The sequence below is a fragment of the Chlorocebus sabaeus genome, chromosome 2 (assembly GCF_047675955.1).
Source record: "Chlorocebus sabaeus isolate Y175 chromosome 2, mChlSab1.0.hap1, whole genome shotgun sequence".
Classification (NCBI taxonomy): Eukaryota; Metazoa; Chordata; class Mammalia; order Primates; family Cercopithecidae; genus Chlorocebus; species Chlorocebus sabaeus.
Genome location: NC_132905.1, coordinates 35,535,191 through 35,553,962, shown reverse-complemented (window position 1 = coordinate 35,553,962; position 18,772 = coordinate 35,535,191). Strand labels below are relative to the sequence as shown.

Genomic DNA, 18,772 nt, shown 5'->3' with positions numbered 1-18,772 from the left:
GGTTGGCAGGGAGACGAGCCTAGTGGGGCGGTGCCATTCCCAGGCCAGGGCATGAAATAGCACTCCAACCCCTCAATTCCAAGTCCATAATGCCCCTAGGCCACCTTTTCTTGGAGCAGTGGGGGAAGAGGGGACCAAGGACCTGCATCAATGGTGGCCTCCTCGAGGGCAGCCTTTCCCTATTCCCTGGCCTGCCTGTGAGCTCATGCCCACCTGGAAGCCCTTGGTAGGGCGGGGCGCCATCCTGCACTGACATCCTGCCTGGGCCTGAGAACTAGAGAGCAGTCACAGGGTCAGAGGCCTGGCCATGTGCCCATAGGGCCATATGGACTTAGCTCCTCCCAGCAGACAGCCACAGCTAGAGTCAGATGTGAGGCTTGGAGCAGGCAACAATGGGGGGCTGCTGGGTCATAGTGGCTGCTCAGGTGGGACTGCGTTCTGTAAAGCCTGGCCATGGAGGGGCAGGCTGGGCATCCTGGTGGCGAAGAGCAAGGCAAGAGGCAGATGGGCCACTGTGCTGTCCCCCTCACTGCTTCCTTATATTCTAAATGGCACTGTTCAGCTTCACTAGGAGCTACGAGCCTTAAATGAACTTATGCACCTGACCAGTGGGTGCCCCCCGTGGCTGACCCTCCTGAGATGTCCAGACTTAGGAGCTCTAATGACTGTTCCTCCTGGAGAACATGGTGTGGGGCCTACATGAGGCTGGTTCTGTATGCCTGCAAGGAGAGGCCATAGAGCAGCCCAGGCTGGAGACGATGCAGACTGGGAAGGGGCCAAGGCTGGGGTCAGGTGGGCAAGCTCTTCTGGGGGAAGGGGCCTGGATCCCTGCCAGGAGGGGCAAGGACTTACCTCAGTTCTGCTGCTCCTGTCGGTGGGGACTGTGCTGGCAGACACCTTGGTGCGCACCATGCTAGTAGGCACTTTGGATGGCACCATGCCAGCACGGGTTGAGTTGATGGGCAATTTGGATGGTGCTGGATTGGTGAACACAGAAGGCACTGCACCAGGGGGCTTTGAGCTAGTTGGCAACTTGGAGGGCACTGTGCTGGCAGATTCTGGGTTGGCAGGCACTTTCGGGGCCACTGTGTTCACAGGCATCAAGGTGGTAGGCACTTTGGAGGGCAGAGAGTTGGCAGGTGCCTCTGCCCCACTGGAGCAGATGATAGGCTCGGCCTGGTCACTCTCTGCACCCTGTTCACCCTCTGCAGCCCCTGCAGAGGCCAAGCCAGGGGATGAGGAGGAGGAGGAGGAGGTGCCAGTAGATACAACTGACCCTGCAGGTCCAGGCAAGCGGCTTGCCCTGGGGGTGGAACGGGCCAGGGGCTGGAAGGAGACAGATGGAGACACAGGCCCACGGGATGGTGTGAGGCTGGAGGTTGCACCTGCAGGTGGCAAAACACAAGTGGAAACACAGACCCAAAGACCGTTACCTTGAGGCCTGGAGAAGGGTCCCTCTGCCCCAGGTTTCAGGGTCCCTACTGTGTCTAGGCCTCCAAATCTGCCCTTGAAGGAGATGCCACAGTCCCTTTAGTCACTGCTTCCTGGCCTGAAAGCCCAACAGCTGCCCTCAGTCCTTGACCTGTAGCCCTAGGTCTGTCCTGGCACACAGTGAAAAGGTATCTAGGAGCTTGAAGATCATTGTTAATTATTCTCTCCGCTTTTTCCTCTCCCACCTGGGAAACCTCCCCTCTCCTGTGTCCACCTTTTCTACCTTGACCTTAGCCTCATGGAATCCTGGACACTTCCCCCATTGCTGTCCCTCTCCAACCACCACAAGTGGAAGCAGTCGTGGATCAGGGTGGGGGTGGCAGGACAGCGCATGCAGAACAACTCATACCAGCCAAGAAGGCTGGCCATCCCAGAGGCTTGGGAAGAGAGGCAACAGGGACAAAGCCACCCCTGGGAGGCTGCCTGACCTGGGTCGGGGAAGCAGGGGATAGCAGGTAGTGATGGTCTGTAAAGGCAGTTGCAGCAGGACTCTCCACGGAACTCGGAATGCACATGCCAGGCCCCACAGCTGGCAAAGGTCAGGGTGATTCTGATGTACACCTCCCCCACGACAATCTAATACCACAGAATCTCATGGGACCTGTGTCTACAAACATACTGAAACCTAAATGCCCTCTGCCTCCATGGTGTACAGCAACTCATGAAAGGCATCCCATGGCCAGGTGACACTGCAAAGCACAGACAGGTGCTTGGAGCAGTTTGGGGATGACAAAAGTACTAAGATGACGTCTCCCAGCCTTTAACTGCTCATGTGTCTTGTGGCTGTCCCAGGGCACTGAGGGCTGACTGGGCACCGGGATCATGTGGAACAGTTTGGGAAGTAGGAAAGAGACATGCTAGCCTGAGAGGTCCAGATGGACAACTATATATTTCTGAGGGGGAGCACTGAGGTCTGGAGTTGGGTCCAGGCCACTGGATGATGAAGAAGTCTGGGAACTGAGAAGTTTTCACTGGGAACTGGAGATCTCTGCGGTAAGGCAATGCCTAAAGGCTCCCCTGCCAACGGCTGATGCAGCCCTGCACTGTCCCTTGCCCACCGCCCTCCAGGCCCTGGCTGATCCCCACAGTCCCTTTGGCAGAGGGCAGAAATGGCCCGACTTATCTCGCTTACCTCGACCTAGCCTCTTTGCACTGTGCCTGTCAGTCCTCCCCTTAGGGAGGGAGTCTATTTCCCTACTCCTTGAATCTAGGCTGGCCTTATCACTTGCTTTTGCCCACAGAATGGGGCATGGGGGACACTGTGCCAGTTTTGAGCCCTCTCCCTGAGAACTCTGCCCAGCTGCCATGATGGGTTTGTGTGCTGGAGGATGAGAGACTACATAGAAGAGAACCAAGGTGCAAGGCCAACAGTCAGAGGCAGAACTTATGTATATATCAGTGAATACTTTTTTTTTTTTTTTTTTTTTTTTTTGAGACGGAGTCTCGCTCTGTCACCCAGGCTGGAGTGCAGTGGCTGGATCTCAGCTCACTGCAAGCTCCACCTCCCGGGTTCACGCCATTCTCCTGCCTCAGCCTCCCGAGTAGCTGGGACTACAGGCGCCCGCCACCTCGCCCAGCTAGTTTTTTGTATTTTTTAGTAGAGACGGGGTTTCACCATGTTAGCCAGGATGGTCTCGATCTCCTGACCTCGTGATCCGCCCGTCTTGGCCTCCCAAAGTGCTGGGATTACAGGCCTGAGCCACCGTGCCCAGCCTATCAGTGAATACTTGAGAGGAAATTCAGTCAAGACCAGAAGAAGTGCCCAGGTAGGTAGCCCAAATGCCTGACCCACAGGATCATATGCTAAATAAATGGCTATATTTTAAGCTACTGAAAAAAAACAAAATTGGAAAACTGTATATGTTACACAGCAAATGCTAACTGATACACCCACTAAGGAACTGGTTTGCTTCCTGGGTTGAACTCCCTTTATTCCCACCTTGTCTCCTGTTCAAGGAAGCCAGAGGGGCAACTTTTAATTCTCACCTTCACTTGAGAGATCAGAAGGACCCTATAATTCCAGATTCCATGCATACCTGCTGTGTGGGTACTGCCCAGTTCTGTGTCCTGCTCCTGATGCCCGCTGGAGGTCAGAGGGCTGAGGGCTGCCAGGTCAGAGGAGGGGTCCAGGGGGCCACCATCTGGACTCCTTGGGATGACTCTGGGGTTGAGTGTCTGTGGGGCTTGCTCTGAACTCTGCAAGAGGGAAAATATGATTAAGGCAGTTGCCTCTCCCAAGAGCTTTCAAAGGGCAGCTTGTGCTCTTGGGGCATCTCCTATAGGTCTCAGCCCACACCATGGAGCACAGGAGCCAAGGGAGCCCTTGTCTGGGTTCTGGTAATTCCCAGACCCTCTGTCCACAGGTGTCCTTGCACCTACCTCACAGAAAACACACAGCATCGCCGCGCACAGTGGCTTACGCCTCTAATCCCAGCACTTTGGGAGGCAAAGGTGGGCAGATCACCTGAGGTCAGGAGTTCGAGACCAGTCTGGCTGACATGGCAAAACTCCATCTCTGCAAAAACTACAAAAATTAGCTGGGCATGGTGGTGGATGCCTGTAATCCCAGCTACTCCGGAGGCCGAGGCAGGAGAATGACCTGAACCCAGGAGGCAAAGGTAGCAGTGAGCCAAGATCGATCCACTGCACTCCAGCCTGGACGACAGAATGAGACGCTGTCTCAAAAAAGATAAAATAAAATAAAAACTGGGCTCTCCCAGCTGGTTGGTGACAGAGGATTAGGGCTGCCACAGGGTAAAGATGTGGTCAGCAGTCTGGAAGCTGGTCTGGGGCAGATTGCCACTAAGGAAGCCCTGGGGTTCTGAGCAGAGATTAGGCGTGAATTATAGGGGACAGGAGAGGGTTTCTGGAAGGCTCAGTAGGCAGAAGTAGGCAGATAGAAACACAAAAGCAGGTGGCTCAAGGTGTCCTGTGAGGACAGACCTCTCCTGGGGAGTCTGGCGCCCGGGTCTCCTGGACAGGCATGGGGTAACTTGGCTCCTTCTCTCTGTAGCTGTTGTAGGGGATACTGTGGGCCGCAGCAGGTGTGGGGGGCCCTGGCCCCTCAGCAGGAAGTGACGGTGGCTCCAGTGGGTCTGGGGGACGGTCCGAGGTCCCTGGAGGACAAAGATGTAGTGATATCAAGAAGGAATCTGGGCTGGGCATAGTGGCTCACGCCTGTAATCCCAGCACTTTGGGAGGCCAAGGCGGGCAGATCACGAGGTCAGGAGATCGAGACCATCCTGGCTAACGTGGTGAAACCCCGTCTCTATTAAAAATACAAAATTATTAGCCAGGTGTGGTGGTGGGCACCTGTAGTCCCAGCTACTCAGGCTGAGGCAGGAGAATGGCATGAACCCGGGAGGCAGAGCTTGCAGTGAGCCCAGATCGCACCACTACACTCCAGCCTGGGTGACAGAGTGAGACTCCGACTCAAAAAAAAAAAAAGGAATCAAGGGCTGGGCATGGTGGCTCATGCCTGTAATCCCAAGATTTGGGGAGGCCAAGGCAGGTGGATTAGGAGGTCAAGAGTGCAAGACCAGCCTGGCCAATATAGTGAAACCCCATCTCTACTAAAAATACAAAAATTAGCAAGGCATGGTGGCATGCACCTGTAATCCTAGCTACTTGGGAGGCTGAGGCAGGAGAATTGCTTGAACCTGGGAGGCGGAGGTTGCAGTGAGCTGAGATCATGCCACTGCACTCCAGCCTGGGCAACAGAGCAAGACTCCGTCTTGGGAGAAAAAAAAAAAAAAAGCCAGATGCAGTGGCTCATGCCTGTAATCCCAGCACTTTGGGAGGCCAAGGTTGGCGGATCACCTGAGGTCGGGAGTTCGAGACCAGCCTGACCAACATGGAGAAACCCCATCTCTACTAAAAATAACAAAATCAGCCAGGTGTGGAGGCGCATGCCTGTAATCCCAGCTACTTGGGAGGCTGAGGCAGGAAAATTGCTTGAACCCAGGAGGTGAAGGTGACATGAGCTGAGATTGCACCATTGCACTCCAGCCTGGGCAACAAGGGCGAGACTCTATCTCAAAAAAAAAAAAAGGTATCAGGGACTACAGCGAGGCTGAGGAAGGAGAACCACTTGAACCCAGGAGGCAGAGGTTGCAGTGAGCCAAAGTCACGCCACTGCACTCCAGCCTGGGCAACTGAGCAAGACTCCGTCCCAAAAAAAAAAAAAAAAAGAAGGAATTAGGGGTTCTCCTCATGATGAAAGAGGCTTGGGTGATCTTGGGTATACCCCCCGCCCCAGCCATAGGTCCAAAAGCTGTTCTGATATGGGTCCACTCCTCAAGAGTGACAAGCATCACTTGGCAAGGGGGCAGGAGTGGGAGGGAGACAGCAGTTGGAGGACAAGGTAGCAAGGAAGGAGGGGGAGTGAGGGGGGGCTCGTAGGCCTCTAGCCACCCACACCGTGTCAGCAGTCACTCTTCTCTGTCCCCAGGCATCCTGGGACCCAGTGGCTTTCTCCTCCCCATGACTGTCATTGCTCACTGACCCCTGCCCTGATGCTGCTGCCTCAGCCCCTCCCCTTTGCCACCACCCCTCATCAGGCCCTACCACAGCCATTGTATTGTATTCAGGGGGTCACTATTTTTTTCTTTTTTTTTTTTTTTTTTGAGGCGGAGTCTCACTGTCGTCCAGGCTGGAGTGCAATGGCACAATCTCGGTTCACTGCAACCTCCACCTCCCCAGTTCAAGCAATTCTCCTGCCTCAGCCTCCCAAGTAGCTGGGATTACAGGCTTGCACCACCACACCCAGCTAATTTTTTTGTATTTTTAGTAGAGATGGGGTTTCACCATATTGGCCAAGCTGTTCTCGAACTCCTGACCTTGTGATCTGCCCGCCTTGGCCTCCCAAAGTGCTGGGATTACAGGTGCGAGCCACTGCACCCAGCGGGGGGAATCACTATTAATCTCCACATATGAAGAGTCACATTTAAGAAGGAGGAAGGAAAAACAGGAAGAGAGGTGGGGAGGAAGGGAGGGAGGGAGGGAGGAAAAGCAAGGAAGAGAAAAAGGAAAGAAAAGCAAGCATGAGAGCCAGACGCGGTGGCTCACACCTATGATCCCAGCACTCTGGGAGGCCAATCGCTTCAGCCCAGGAGTTTGAGACCAGCCTGGGCAACATAGTGAGACCTCATCTCTAAAAAAAATTTTAAAATTAGCCAGGAATAGTTGCCCATGCCTGTAGTCCCAGCTACTCTGGAGGCTGAGGTAGAAGGATCACTTGAGCCCAGGAGGTCAAGGCTGCAGTGAGCTATGATTGCACCACTGCACTCCAGCCTGGGTGACAGAGACTCTGTCTCTAAAAGGGGGGGAAAAAAAAGAGAAAGAGAAAGAAAAGAGAAGCATGGATGTCCCACAGCTATAAATGTGACCAGGGTCTCGGGGGTTACCTCTAGTTTGAAATATAAATAGGGCTGGCTTGATTTTTCTTCCCAAGTCTTTTCTTTTTTTTTTTTTTGAGATGGAGTCTCGCTGTCGCCCAGGCTGGAGTGCAGTGGTGCGATCTCGGCTTACTGCAACCTCTGCCTCCCTGGTTCAAGCAATTCTCCTGCCTCAGCCTCCCGAGTAGCTGGGACAACACGCCTGGCTAATTTTTTGTATTTTTAGTAGAGACAGGGTTTCATCGTTTTAGCCAGGATGGTCTCCATCTCCTGACCTCATGATCTGCCTGCTTCAGCCTCCCAAAGTTCTGGATTACAGGTGTGACACACCGCGCCCAGCCTCTTCCCATGTCTTGATCTCACTCAGGATCAAACTCAATCTCACCAAATCCCCTCCAAGCACTCAGAGTGGCAGGGACACTGAGAGGGACTTAAGGAATAACTGGGCAGTTGGTAGAGGGCGTTGAAGGCTCTCAAGGTAAACCAGGGGACGGGAAGAGAAGGTGGAGAGAGGGAGGATGAATGAGTAGGTGGGGGAGAAGAAATGAGGAAGAGTAGGAGGCGAACGCTACAGCCATGAAAGTTAGAGGAGACCCCACATGTGCTGGGCATATAGGAAGTGCCCAGCCCAGCTCAGTACTCAACACGCATCGTCCCGCAGTATCACCCACTGCAGCCGCCCACGGCAGATGCTGCCATGAACTTCATTTTACAGAAGAGAGGCCTGAGACTCAGGGAAATTAAGGGACTTGGCCAAAGGGACACAGCTGGTAAGTGGCTCAGCCTGGATCTACACCCAGGTTTATCCATCGCTTCACAGTGATGAAAAAGAGGATGACAGAGAAAGGCAGGAGGTACAGGGAGAGGGGAAGGGAGAGCAGAGGCCAGGGAGCAGGCCAGGGGTCCAGGAGGAGGGCCAGGGCAGGAGGCTTACGAGGCTGGTAGCTCTGGTAGACACAGGCCACTTCGTCCGCGAGATCAGCTAGCTCACAGTCCCTCAGCGCCGCAATGAAGGACTCAACCCAGCCGGGCCGCCGCTGAAGGGTACTGAAGAGATGCCAGAGGGTGTCCCGGTTCCCTGAGAGTGTGCAGGTGGCCCGCAGTCGATCCTGGAAGACAAAGTGCCACTGTCCTGCTCAAGCCAGGCGGCCCCAGCCACTTACCCACCCAGAATGAAGCCATAGCAGGGGGATGGGGCACCAAGAAAGCCAGAAGAGCAAGGTGGCCACATGAAACTGAATCAGAGCCCAGGACAGGGCCAGGTATGGAGTGAGGAAGAGCAATTAGCAGCCACATCAATAAAGGCAGCTGCTGGAAACTGACAATTAAGTATGTCCTGGACTCTCCATTAAGGGCTTTGCATGTATCATCTTATTTAATGCCATTACTATCCCCACTATACTAATGAGGAAACTGAGGCTTAGCAGAAGCAAAGTACTATAGCAAAGATCCTACAACAGTGGGGCAGGAATCCAAACCCAGTTAATCTGATACAAAAGCCTTGGATTTATATGGCCACCAGGGCAAAAAGAAAGGTTTGGATTAGGAGAGAAGGAAAAGGTAGATAGCAAAAGTATGATGAAAGGGGCAAAAGAAGGAAAGAGAGGGGGCTGACAATAAGAAACAAGGAAGCTGAGAGTGCTGGGGAGATTCTGGGCAGATGACAGTGGCTGCAGTTTTTTTTCTTTTTTCGAGACTGAGTCCCGCTCCGTCGCCCAGGCTGGAGTGCAGTGGCACGATCTCACCTTACTGCAACCTCTACCTCCTGGGTTCAAGCTATTCTCCTGCCTCAGTCTCCCAAGTAGATGGGATTATAGATGCCCACCACCACGCCCGGCTAATTTTTTTGTATTTTTAGTAGAGACGTGGTTTCCCCATGTTATACAGGCTGGTCTCAAACTCCTGACCTCAGGTGATCCGCCCACCTTGGCCTCCCAAAGTGCTGGGATTACAGGCATGAGCCACCGTGCCCAGCCCTAGAGTTTTTATGTCTATCTGAATTCCCACATTAAAAACAAGCAACCAGATAGCAGAAACAAAAACCCACAGAATCCTGCAGGAGCTAGATTTTTAGAAAAAGGAAAATAGCCAGGTGCGGTAGCTCACACCTGTAATCCCAGCACTTTGGAAGGCCAAGGATCACGAGGTCAGAAGTTCGAGACCAGCCTGACCAACATGGTGAAACCCCGTCTCTACTAAAAATACAAAAATTAGCTGGGCATGGTGGCACGTGCCTGTAATCCCAGCTACTCAGGAGGCTGAAGCAGGAGAATCGCTTGAACCCAGGAGGCAGAGGTTGCGGTAACCGGAGATGGCACCACTGCACTCCAGCCCAGAAGACAGAGCGAGACTCCATCTCAAAAAAAAAAAAAAAAAAAAAAAATTGTACCACTGCACTCCAGCCTGAGTGACAAGAGCAAGACTCTGTCTCAAAAATAAAAATAAAGACCAGCCTGGCCAACATGGTGAAACTCTGTCTCTACTAAAAATACAAAACTAGCTGGGCGTGGTAGCTTATGCCTGTAATCCCAGCACTTTGGGAGGCCGAGGCGGGTGGATCATGAGGTCAGGAGATCGAGACCATCCTGGCTAACACGGTGAAACCCAGTCTCTACTAAAAGTACAAAATATTAGTTGGGCATGGTGGCAGGCACCTGTAGTCCCAGCTACTCGGGAGGCTGAGGCAGGAGAATGTTGTGAACCCGGGAGGCAGAGCTCACAGTGAGCCAAGACTGCGCCACTGCACTCCAGCCTGGGCAACAGAGCGAGACTCCGTCTCAAAAAAAAAAAAAAACTAGCCAGGTGTGGTGGCATGTGCTTGTAACCCCAGCTACTCAGGAAGCTGAGGCTCGAGAATCACTTGAACCCGGGAGGCGGAGGTTGCAGTGAACTGAGATCACACCATTGCACTCCAACCTGGGCAACCGAGTGAGACTCTGTCTCAAAAAAAATTTTTTAAAGAAAATAAAGAAAATCCACAGAAAATATTTACTACAAAACGAGATATCCCTATAAACCCCAAAATACAAGAGGGAGGGGCAAACCCCAAACAGACCTGCATACTAACACGATCTGTGTGGGAGGACACCAGAGACAGCAATGGGGCTCCTGAGAAATCTGAGGACGGGAGGCCCCAAAAGAGCCAACAGGTACCCTCTGGAGCACAGGGGTCCAATCTGAGAATAGCAGCTACAACGGGGAGGGGTTGTGCCCGTTTCACCAGCGAGTGAGTGCCAGGGGCCTGCAGCACGTTCTCTTGGGGCTAGAGCGACCTGGCTCCTGCCAGCTCTCAAACCTGAGTCCCAGCGCTGTGCCAGGACAGGGCCCCATGACAAGGAGAATGGAATCAAAACTGAGCAGGACAAGGAAGGGCAAGAGAGATGAAGGAAATAGGAGGTTCCAAAAAAAGTGGGCAAGTGGACCAGAGCCAGGAAATCTCAGAGAGCCAGTGCCATATTTTTGAGCAGTGTACAAAAACAACACAACGGGGAGTTCGGCGAAGTCAGCAGTGCCACCCCGAGCCACACTTCATCCAAAAGTTAGAAAAGCAGCAACGGCGCTCACGCCTGTAATCCCAGCACTTTCAGAGGCCGAGGCAGGTGGATCATGAGGTCAAGAGATCGAGACCATCCTGGCCAACATGGTGAAACCCCGTCTCTATTAAAAACACAAAAATTAGCTGGGCGTGGTGGCAGACACCTGTAATCCCAGCTACTCAGGAGGCTGAGGCAGGAGAATCACTTGAACCTGGGAGGCGGAGGTTGCAGTGAGCCAAGATCATGCCACTGCACTCCAGGCTGGCGACAGAGTAAGACTCTGTCTCAAAAAAAAAATGAAAAGCAGCAAGGACAAGGAGCAAGACACAGCAAGAGGCAGAAGGAAGGAGCCAGCCCTGGCTTTGGTGAGGAACTAGGATAGGGCTGAACTTTGAATTCCACAGTCCTGCCCCCAGGCCAGTGTCCGGTTGTCACTTCCCTTGCTCACCTGGTCTCTTGCTGTGAGGCAGGGCAGGTAAGGCAGGATCTCTACAACGTCCACATTGCAAAAATTGCTGAAATTGCGGCAGATATACTTATAGGTCTTGTCTTCAGCAAACGGCATTGCTGCTCAGATTCTAGAGAGAGGGCTCTGGCCCCATAAAGGGTGGATGGACTGAGAGGAAACGAGACTGGAAGAAAACAGAATCACACATGACAACGGGGTTGGGAGTGGGGCTGGACAAAAGGCAATTCTTTCTCAACTTTTTGGAATTTTTGTTTTCTTTCATCTTGAATTTCTTCTTCTTCTTTTTTTTCTTTTTGAGACCGAGTCTCACTCTGTTGCCCAGGCTGGAGTGCAGTGGCGCGATCTCGGCTCACTGCAACCTCTGCCTCCTGGGTTCAATTGACTCTTACCTCAGCCTCCTTCCCAAGTAGCTGGGATTACAGGCGCCCACCACCATGCCCAGCTAATATTTGTATTTTTAGTAGAGACGGGGTTTCACCATGTTGCCAGGCTGGTCACGGACTCCTGACCTCAAGTGATCCACCCGCCTCAGCCTCCCACGTTTGGAGATTACAGGTGTGAGCCACCACACCTGGCTTTTTTTTCTTTTTCTTTTTCTTTTTTAAGAGACGGGGTCTCGGGCTGGGCGCAATGGTTCATGCCTATAATCCCAGCACTTTAGGAGGCCAAGTTGGGGGATTACCTGAGGTTGGGAGTTGGAGACCAGCCTGACCAACATGGAGAAACCCCGTCTCTACTAAAAATACAACAACAACAACAAAAAATTAGCTGGGCATGGTGGTGCATGCCTGTAGTCCCAGCTACTCGGGAGGTTGAGGCAGGAGAATTGCTTGAACCTGGGAGGCAGAGGTTGCAGTGAGCCGAGATCACGCCATTGCACTCCAGCCTGGGCAAGAAGAGTGAAACTCCATCTCAAAAACAAACAAACAAACCAAAAAAGAGATGGGGTCTCACTCTGTCACCCAGGTTGGGTGCAGTGGTGCAATCATAGTTCACTGCAGCCTCAAACTTCTGGGCTCAAGCAATCCTTCCGCCTCAGCGTCCCAGGTAGCTGGAACTACAAACTTGAGCCATTATGCCCAGCTAATTTTTATATTATTTCTAGAGACAGGGTCTCATGATGTTGCCCAGGCCTCAAGCGATCCTCCTGCCTCAGCCGGTCAAGTAGGTCGGATTATAAGTGCCAGCTAATGTGCCCAGCCATCTTTAATTTCTTTTATTGAGACGGAGTCTTGCACTATTGCCCAGGCTGGAGTGCAGTGGCACAATCTCGGCTCACTGCAAGCTCAGCCTCCCGGGTTCACGCCATTCTCCTGCCTCAGCCTCCCCAGGAGCTGGGACTACAGGCGCTCGCCAACACGCCCAGCTAATTTTTTTGTATTTTTATTGGAGACGGGGTTTCACCGTTTTAGCCAGGATGCTCTCGATCTCCTGACCTCATGATCCGCCTGCCTCGGCCTCCCAAAGTGCTGGGATTACAGGCGTGAGCCACCACGCCCGGCCGCCATCTTTAATTTCTTTAAACATCCTATTTTATTACTGCCTGGGTCTCTCCAAAATTCCCGCAGAAGCCGGGCGCGGTGGCTCACGGCTGTAACCCCAAGACTTTGGGAGGCCGAGGTGGGTGGATCACGAGGTCAGGAGTTTAATACCAACCTGGCCAAGATGGTGAAACCCCGTCTCTACTAAAAATACAAAAAAATTAGCCGGGCATGGTGGCGAGTGCCTGCAATCCCAGCTATTGAGGAGGCTGAGGCAGAGAATTGCTTGAACCCAAGAGGCGGAGGTTGCAGTGAGCCGAGATCGTGCCATTACACTCCAGCCTGGGCCACAGAATGAGACTCCATCTCAAAAAAAAAATTCCTGCAGAATTTGCTAAAAATGAATTGATGACCACCAGCTACTCAAGAAGCTAGGGCAGGAGGATCGCTTGAGTCCGGGTGTTCAAGGCCAGCCTGGGCAACACAGTGAGACCCTGTCTCTAAAAAAATAAAAATAAAAATAATTGATGACCAAAAAGAAACAGATCCAGAATACCTAGGGCCCATTTCTTCCCTGCAGGGTGGTCAGCACTGGGGAGGTCTGCAGGACCCCTAGCACATGTGGTGGAGGATCTATATGTGACCCTAGTTTCTGTGCCTATAAATGTCCTGGCTCTAAGGCCCTGAAGCTGATAGCAAGAGGGCTATACCTAAACGTGCTGCTGCTTTGGGACACACTGAAAAAATAAAAAGCGAACCCCAACATGATAATACTAGGATCATCCTACTTTGAAGAAGAAACTGAGGTACGCTTGCTAGTTAGTAGAAGAGGAAAGAACTGAGATCTTCAGGTCAGCTTCTTTCCATGACGTGGCTGCAGGCCCACCATTAAAGCCTGCTACACATACATTCTGTTTTTTCTTTTTTGAGACAGAGTTCCACTCTTGTTGCCAAGGCTGGTGTACAATGGCTCAATCTCGGCTCACAGCAACCTCCACCTTCCGGGTTCAAGCGATTCTCCTGCCTCGGCCTCCTGAATAGCTGGAATTACAGGCATGCACCACCACACCTGGTTAATTTTGTGTTTTTAGTAGAGACAGGGTTTCTCCATGTTGGTCAGGCTGATCTTAAACTCCTGACCTCAAATGATCTGCCTGCCTTGGCCTCCCGAAGTGCTGGGATTACAGGCATGAGCCACCATGCCCGGCCCACATACATTCTTAAGATAGGAGACTGAGTTCCATGCCTTGAACTCACTGTGTGTCCTGGGCAAGTTAACAGTTTCCAGAGTTCCTCACCCTTAAAATGGCTCAGATACCTTATTTTGACAGTACAGTAATTCAGCCTTATAAGCTTTCTTTTTTTTTTTTTGAGACAGTCTCCCTGTCACCCAGGCTGGAGTGCAGTGGTATGATCTCGGCTCACTGCAGCCTCCATTGCCCATTTTCAAGCAATTCTCCTGCCTCAGCCTCCCGAGTAGCTGGGATTACACGCACCCACCATCATGCCTGGCTAATTTGTTTGTTTGTTTGTTTGTTGTTGTTGTTTTTGAGACAGAGTCTCGCTCTGTTGCCCAGGCTGGAGTGCAGTGGCATAATCTCGGCTCACTGCAACCTCCACCTCTCGGGTTCAAGCAATTCTCCTACCTCAGCCTCCCGAGTAGCTGGGATTATGGGTACACGCCACCATGCCTGGATCATTTTTATATTTTTAGTAGATACGGGGTTTTGTATGTTTTAATGTTGGCCAGGCCAGTCCTGAACTCCTGAACTCAGGTGATCCACCCGCCTTGGTCTCCCAAGGTGCTAGGATTACAGGCGCAAGCCAACGCACCTGGCCAATTTTTGTATTTTTTAATAGAGACAGGGTTTCACCAGCTTTGGCCAGGCTGGTCTCGAACTCCTGACCTCAAGTGATCCTCTTGCCTTGGCCTCCCACATTGCTGAGCCACTGTGGAAGCTTAATTTTTTTTTTTTTTTTTTTTTTTGAGATGGAGTTTCACTCTTGTTTCCCAGGCTGGAGTGCAATGGTGCGATCTCAGCTCACTGCAACCTCCACCTCCCGGGTTCAAGTGGTTCTCCTGCCTCAGCCTCCCGAGTAGCTAGGATTACAGGCATGCGCCACCATACCCAGCTAATTTTGTATTTTTAGACAGGGTTTCACCATGTTGGTCAGGCTGGTGTCAAACACCCAACCTCAGGTGATCCGCTCACCTCGGCCTCCCAAAGTGCTGAGATTACAGGCGTGAGCCACCGCGCCTAGCAGCTTAAAAATTTTTAAGTGCCTCAAATATAAGCAATTGCTGCCAGTTGTTTTTGTAGGAGTTACCACAATTTGCAATTATAGATGTATTTGCTTGTTATTTTTTTGCCTCCCCCATCAGGGAGTGTTGCAGGGTATAAGAGAGACAAGGTCTATGCCACATCCAATTTATATTCTAATGGGTTGGGACAAATAACAGATCAGTAAATTAACACCCAAATAAGAATTCCAGATAGCAATAAAGGTTCTAAAGAAAATAAAGCAGGTGATGAGACAGAGCCCCTGGAGACAGGCATGCTACTTGAACTAGGGGGTCAAAGAAGCCTTTCTGAACTAGCGTTCAGAACACAGTTGAGCCGTTCTCAGGCTCTGAGAAGATTGGTGCTTTAGGCAAAGGGCATGGCAAATGCAAAAATCCTAAAATGGGAATGAGCTTGGCATGTTTGAAGAACAGAAAGCAGGTCAGTGTGGTCTAGGTTAAGAAAGCTAGGGATGGCTGGGTGCAGTGGTTCACGCCTGTAATCTCAGCACTTTGGGAGGCCTAGGTGGGGATCACCTGAGCTCAGGAGTTCAAGACCAGCCTCACCAACATGGCAAAACCCTTTCTTTACTAAAAATACAAAAATTAGCATGGTGGTGGGCGCCTGTAATCCCAGCTACTCGGGAGGCTGAGGCAGGAGAACCACTTGAACCCAGGAGGCAGAGGTTGCAGTGAGCCGAGATCATGCCCATTGCACTCCAGCCTAGGCGACAAGAGCAAAACTCCATCCAAAAAAAAAAACAAGCAAGCAAGCTAGGGAAAGGGGCAGAGATTGTCAAGGTCAAGGAGGTGGCAGGGGCCACTCATGTAGAGTGCTATAGGAAAGGACTCTGGGTTTTAGTTGGCGTGAAACAGGGAACCACTGGAAGGTTCTGGCAGGGAAAGAAGAGGATCTGATTTACGTTAAAGACTTCTCTGGTGGTTGTGAGGACTTTGGAGGGGCCAGGATGAAAACTGGGAGACCAGTCAGGAGGCCACAGCCCAGAAGACAGGATGATTATGGTCAGGATGGGAACCACAGAGATGGAAGGAGGCAGCCAGATTCCTGGTGTTTTGAGGGTGTAGGAGATAAGGGAGAGAAAAGAAGGATGACTCCTTGGGCACTGGATGGATGGAAGGTGCCCTTTTACCAGGCCAGAGAAGCCAGGGGAGGAGCAGTGGCTCAGAAGGAACTCCAGAACTCAGTTCTGAACAAGTGAAGCTTGAGATGCTATTGGATTCCAAGTGGGTTGTCAGGGAGGGAAGGAGACAGGAGAGGACCAAATGGGCATCAGGCAGACATGAAACCTCTCTCAGGAGGCAGTGCTGCAGAGCAGACAGCATCTAAAAGCTGCTGGGCCACCAGACCCTCCTCAGAGGGGAAACAGTCTTGTCACTGGCCTCAGAACCTCACATGTACGACTTGCTTTGCCAACCACCAGGCGCTGCTGCATTCCTCCTGGGGCAAGTACTAATGACAGGTCAGGAGAGTCAGGAAGGTGAGGTGGGGGTCCTCTGAGCCTTCAAGAAATAAGCAAAGAACAACTCTGTGGGAGTTAATAGACTCCTTTCTCGGCCAGGCATGGTGGCTCATGCCTGTAATTCCAGCACTTTGGGAGGCCAAGGCAGGCAGATCACTTGAGGTCAGGAGTTTGAGACCAGCCTGGCCAACATGGTGAAACCCAGTCTCTACTAAAAATGCAAAAATTAGCCAGGCATGGTATCAGACACCTGTAATCCCTGCTACTTGGGAAGCTGAGGCATGAGAATCTCTAAACCCAGGAGGCAGAGGTTGCAGTGAGCCCAGATTGGGCCGCTGCGCTCCAGCCTGGGCAAGAGAGTGAGACTCCATTTCAAAAAAAAAAAAAAAGAGAGACCCCTTTCTCCTTCCTTTCTCATGGCATCAGCCAGGTACCAGGAGGCAGTCAGATGAGGCACTCTTCTGCATTCCAGCCTCAGCCACAGATGGAGGGGAAGGGACGATGTGGCCCAACCAAAAGGAAAGGAAGCCCACATTTGTTCACATTTATGGAGGGCACACTGCAGACAGGCACATCCTAAGGTTCTTTCAGTTAAACCTTCCCCAATCCCGTGACAGGGAAAGTGACGCCAAGGTGCACAGCTGGCCAGAGGCTAACACAGGATTTGAACCCAGAAACTGCTGCCTCACTGCAGCCAGTCATAAACCTTGCAGGGCACAGAGACCCCTGCAGCAAGAGAGACCCACACAGTCACCTGCCTTCAAGCCCAAAGAGGACCCAAAGTCACTTGGCGGAGGGGAGGCTGAGGGTGCACTTGGGAGGAAGCAACATTTAGTACAAACATTAACCCTCCCCTCACATGGCTGCCACAGCCCCCAGCCCGCTGGCTGTCCTCCTAGATATTTTTGAGGCCTCACGGCTTCCATACAGAGAATGCCTTTTTCGTGTTTTTGGTTTGTTTCATTGTTTTCCTGGCACCTCCTTCCCATCTGAGAAGGAAGGAGGTGACAGAGTGTTCCCGATGCAGCAAAGTTTCCGACCTGACTGTCCAGAGGCTCTGAGTGCATCCCGGAAATAAATACCCGCCCCCACCCCCACCAAAGGCACAGGCCTCACAGCCTCGGATCGGATTCCTGGGCGAGACCCAGGTCCGCTGAGGGCGGGGAGGCTGTTCTGAGCTGGTGTTGCCGCCGAGAACTGTCCAGACCCAGGGGAGGGCGGCAGCACTCGACCTCAAGGCGCAGCCGGTCGAGGCTCAGCCCCACCTTAGCGTCACCCTGGGCCCGCGGGCGGCAGGAAGAGGTCAGCGGCCGCTGCCCGTCCCCTTCTAGCCCTACTTTTCCCCCAGCCGGAGCAGACGCCCAGCGCCACCCACCCCCTTTTCCCTGGATGCTGGATGCGGCGCCTGGAGCCTTCAATGTTCCCGAACCCCGTGCGCCACAGGGTCGACTCTTCCGGAGCCCCGAGGGCCCTGTCCCCTCCTGGGCCCCCACGGCCCCAGACCCAGGGCGTCTCGGCGGACTCGGTACTGCCGCTGCAGCCACCTTCCCTAAAGGCGTCCGTGCGTGCTGAGCCGAGAGGACCCATCGCCCGGGCAGCGATCTTACCTCAAGTAGTCCCGACCCTGAGACCTGGCGACCGCCGCCCGGGGCCCAGGACCCCTCCCTTAGCGAGGGGGCGGGGCGGGCAGGGCGCGCGGCTATTGGTCACGTGGAGGGGCAGGGCTACTCGGCCGCGCGTGGTTGGCTGGCGGCGCAGGCCGCGGCGCGGCGGGGGCGGGCACTGGGCCTTGGTTTGCTGGTCGAGAAGCCCTAGGCTGGGCACCAAGAACCGACCTGATTTTCTGCTGGGGGCGCGTAGTTTCGAGCAACGTCCAGGGGAAGTCCAGTGTCCGGCCAGAAACCAGGCAGGCGGCCGGCCTCGAAGTCCTCAGGGGGCTGAGAATTCCATCCCCACGCTTCCCAAGTGAAACAGCCCCTTCTCCCGCCGGGAGCTTTGATGGGTGAGGGTCTTCGTGTCTTTTTCTCCTGCATCCCCATGGCCAGGCATACCGTTAGTGCCCAATAAACGTTGGGTGACGCTGAAGTCACAGGAGCAAGGATGCCTAGCCTAGAGACGCGCACGCCGGGCCTGTGGGAGTGGGAGCGGGCGGGGGACTGCGGGGCAGGTAGGCGCAAGGCAGGGACGCCCAGGTTGGCTGGTTGGCAGGCTGGGTATGGGTTGGGTGCTGCGTGGGAGAGGCCTCTTACGCCCAAGGGCCTGGGACAGGTACCTCCCGCAGTTCCTGCCATCTGCCTCGCCCTTCCCCTTCTGGGGCAGAGGCCAGCACTTCTTGAGCACTTACTGCCTTCCAGGCACAGGGCCTTCTTTTTATTTATTTATTTATTTATTTATTTATTTATTTATTTATTTTTTGAGACAGAGTCTCCCTCTGTCGCCACCACGCCCGGCCTCAAGTGAGATTTTATTACTGTACTTTATATCCCTGTGAATATTTCACGACCTTCAGCATTTACAAAGTATGCTTAATCACACCTGAACTGTAATAAAACCAGCTCTGCCTAGTTTAGCCAAGAGGGCATAAATGTGGATTAGTTCAAGAATCAAGCCTGCCTGCTCCCCACCGGGCTCTAGCAG

General features: G+C 52.9%; 1 protein-coding gene across 1 annotated transcript in view; it reads right to left on the bottom strand.

Moving 5' to 3' along the window:
- Positions 1-17,843, bottom strand: part of MAVS (mitochondrial antiviral signaling protein) — a 29,751-nt gene extending 11,908 nt beyond the window's left edge. Inside the window, exons 1-6 of the mRNA XM_008019736.3 lie at positions 17,743-17,843; positions 10,872-11,055; positions 7,822-7,996; positions 4,435-4,607; positions 3,528-3,687; positions 853-1,385 (exon numbers count right to left, since the gene is read on the bottom strand). Coding sequence (XP_008017927.3) covers positions 853-1,385; positions 3,528-3,687; positions 4,435-4,607; positions 7,822-7,996; positions 10,872-10,988 — 1,158 coding nt within the window. The 5' untranslated portion in view covers positions 10,989-11,055; positions 17,743-17,843. The remainder of the gene's footprint in view (positions 1-852; positions 1,386-3,527; positions 3,688-4,434; positions 4,608-7,821; positions 7,997-10,871; positions 11,056-17,742) is intronic.
- Positions 17,844-18,772: the final 929 nt, after the last annotated feature.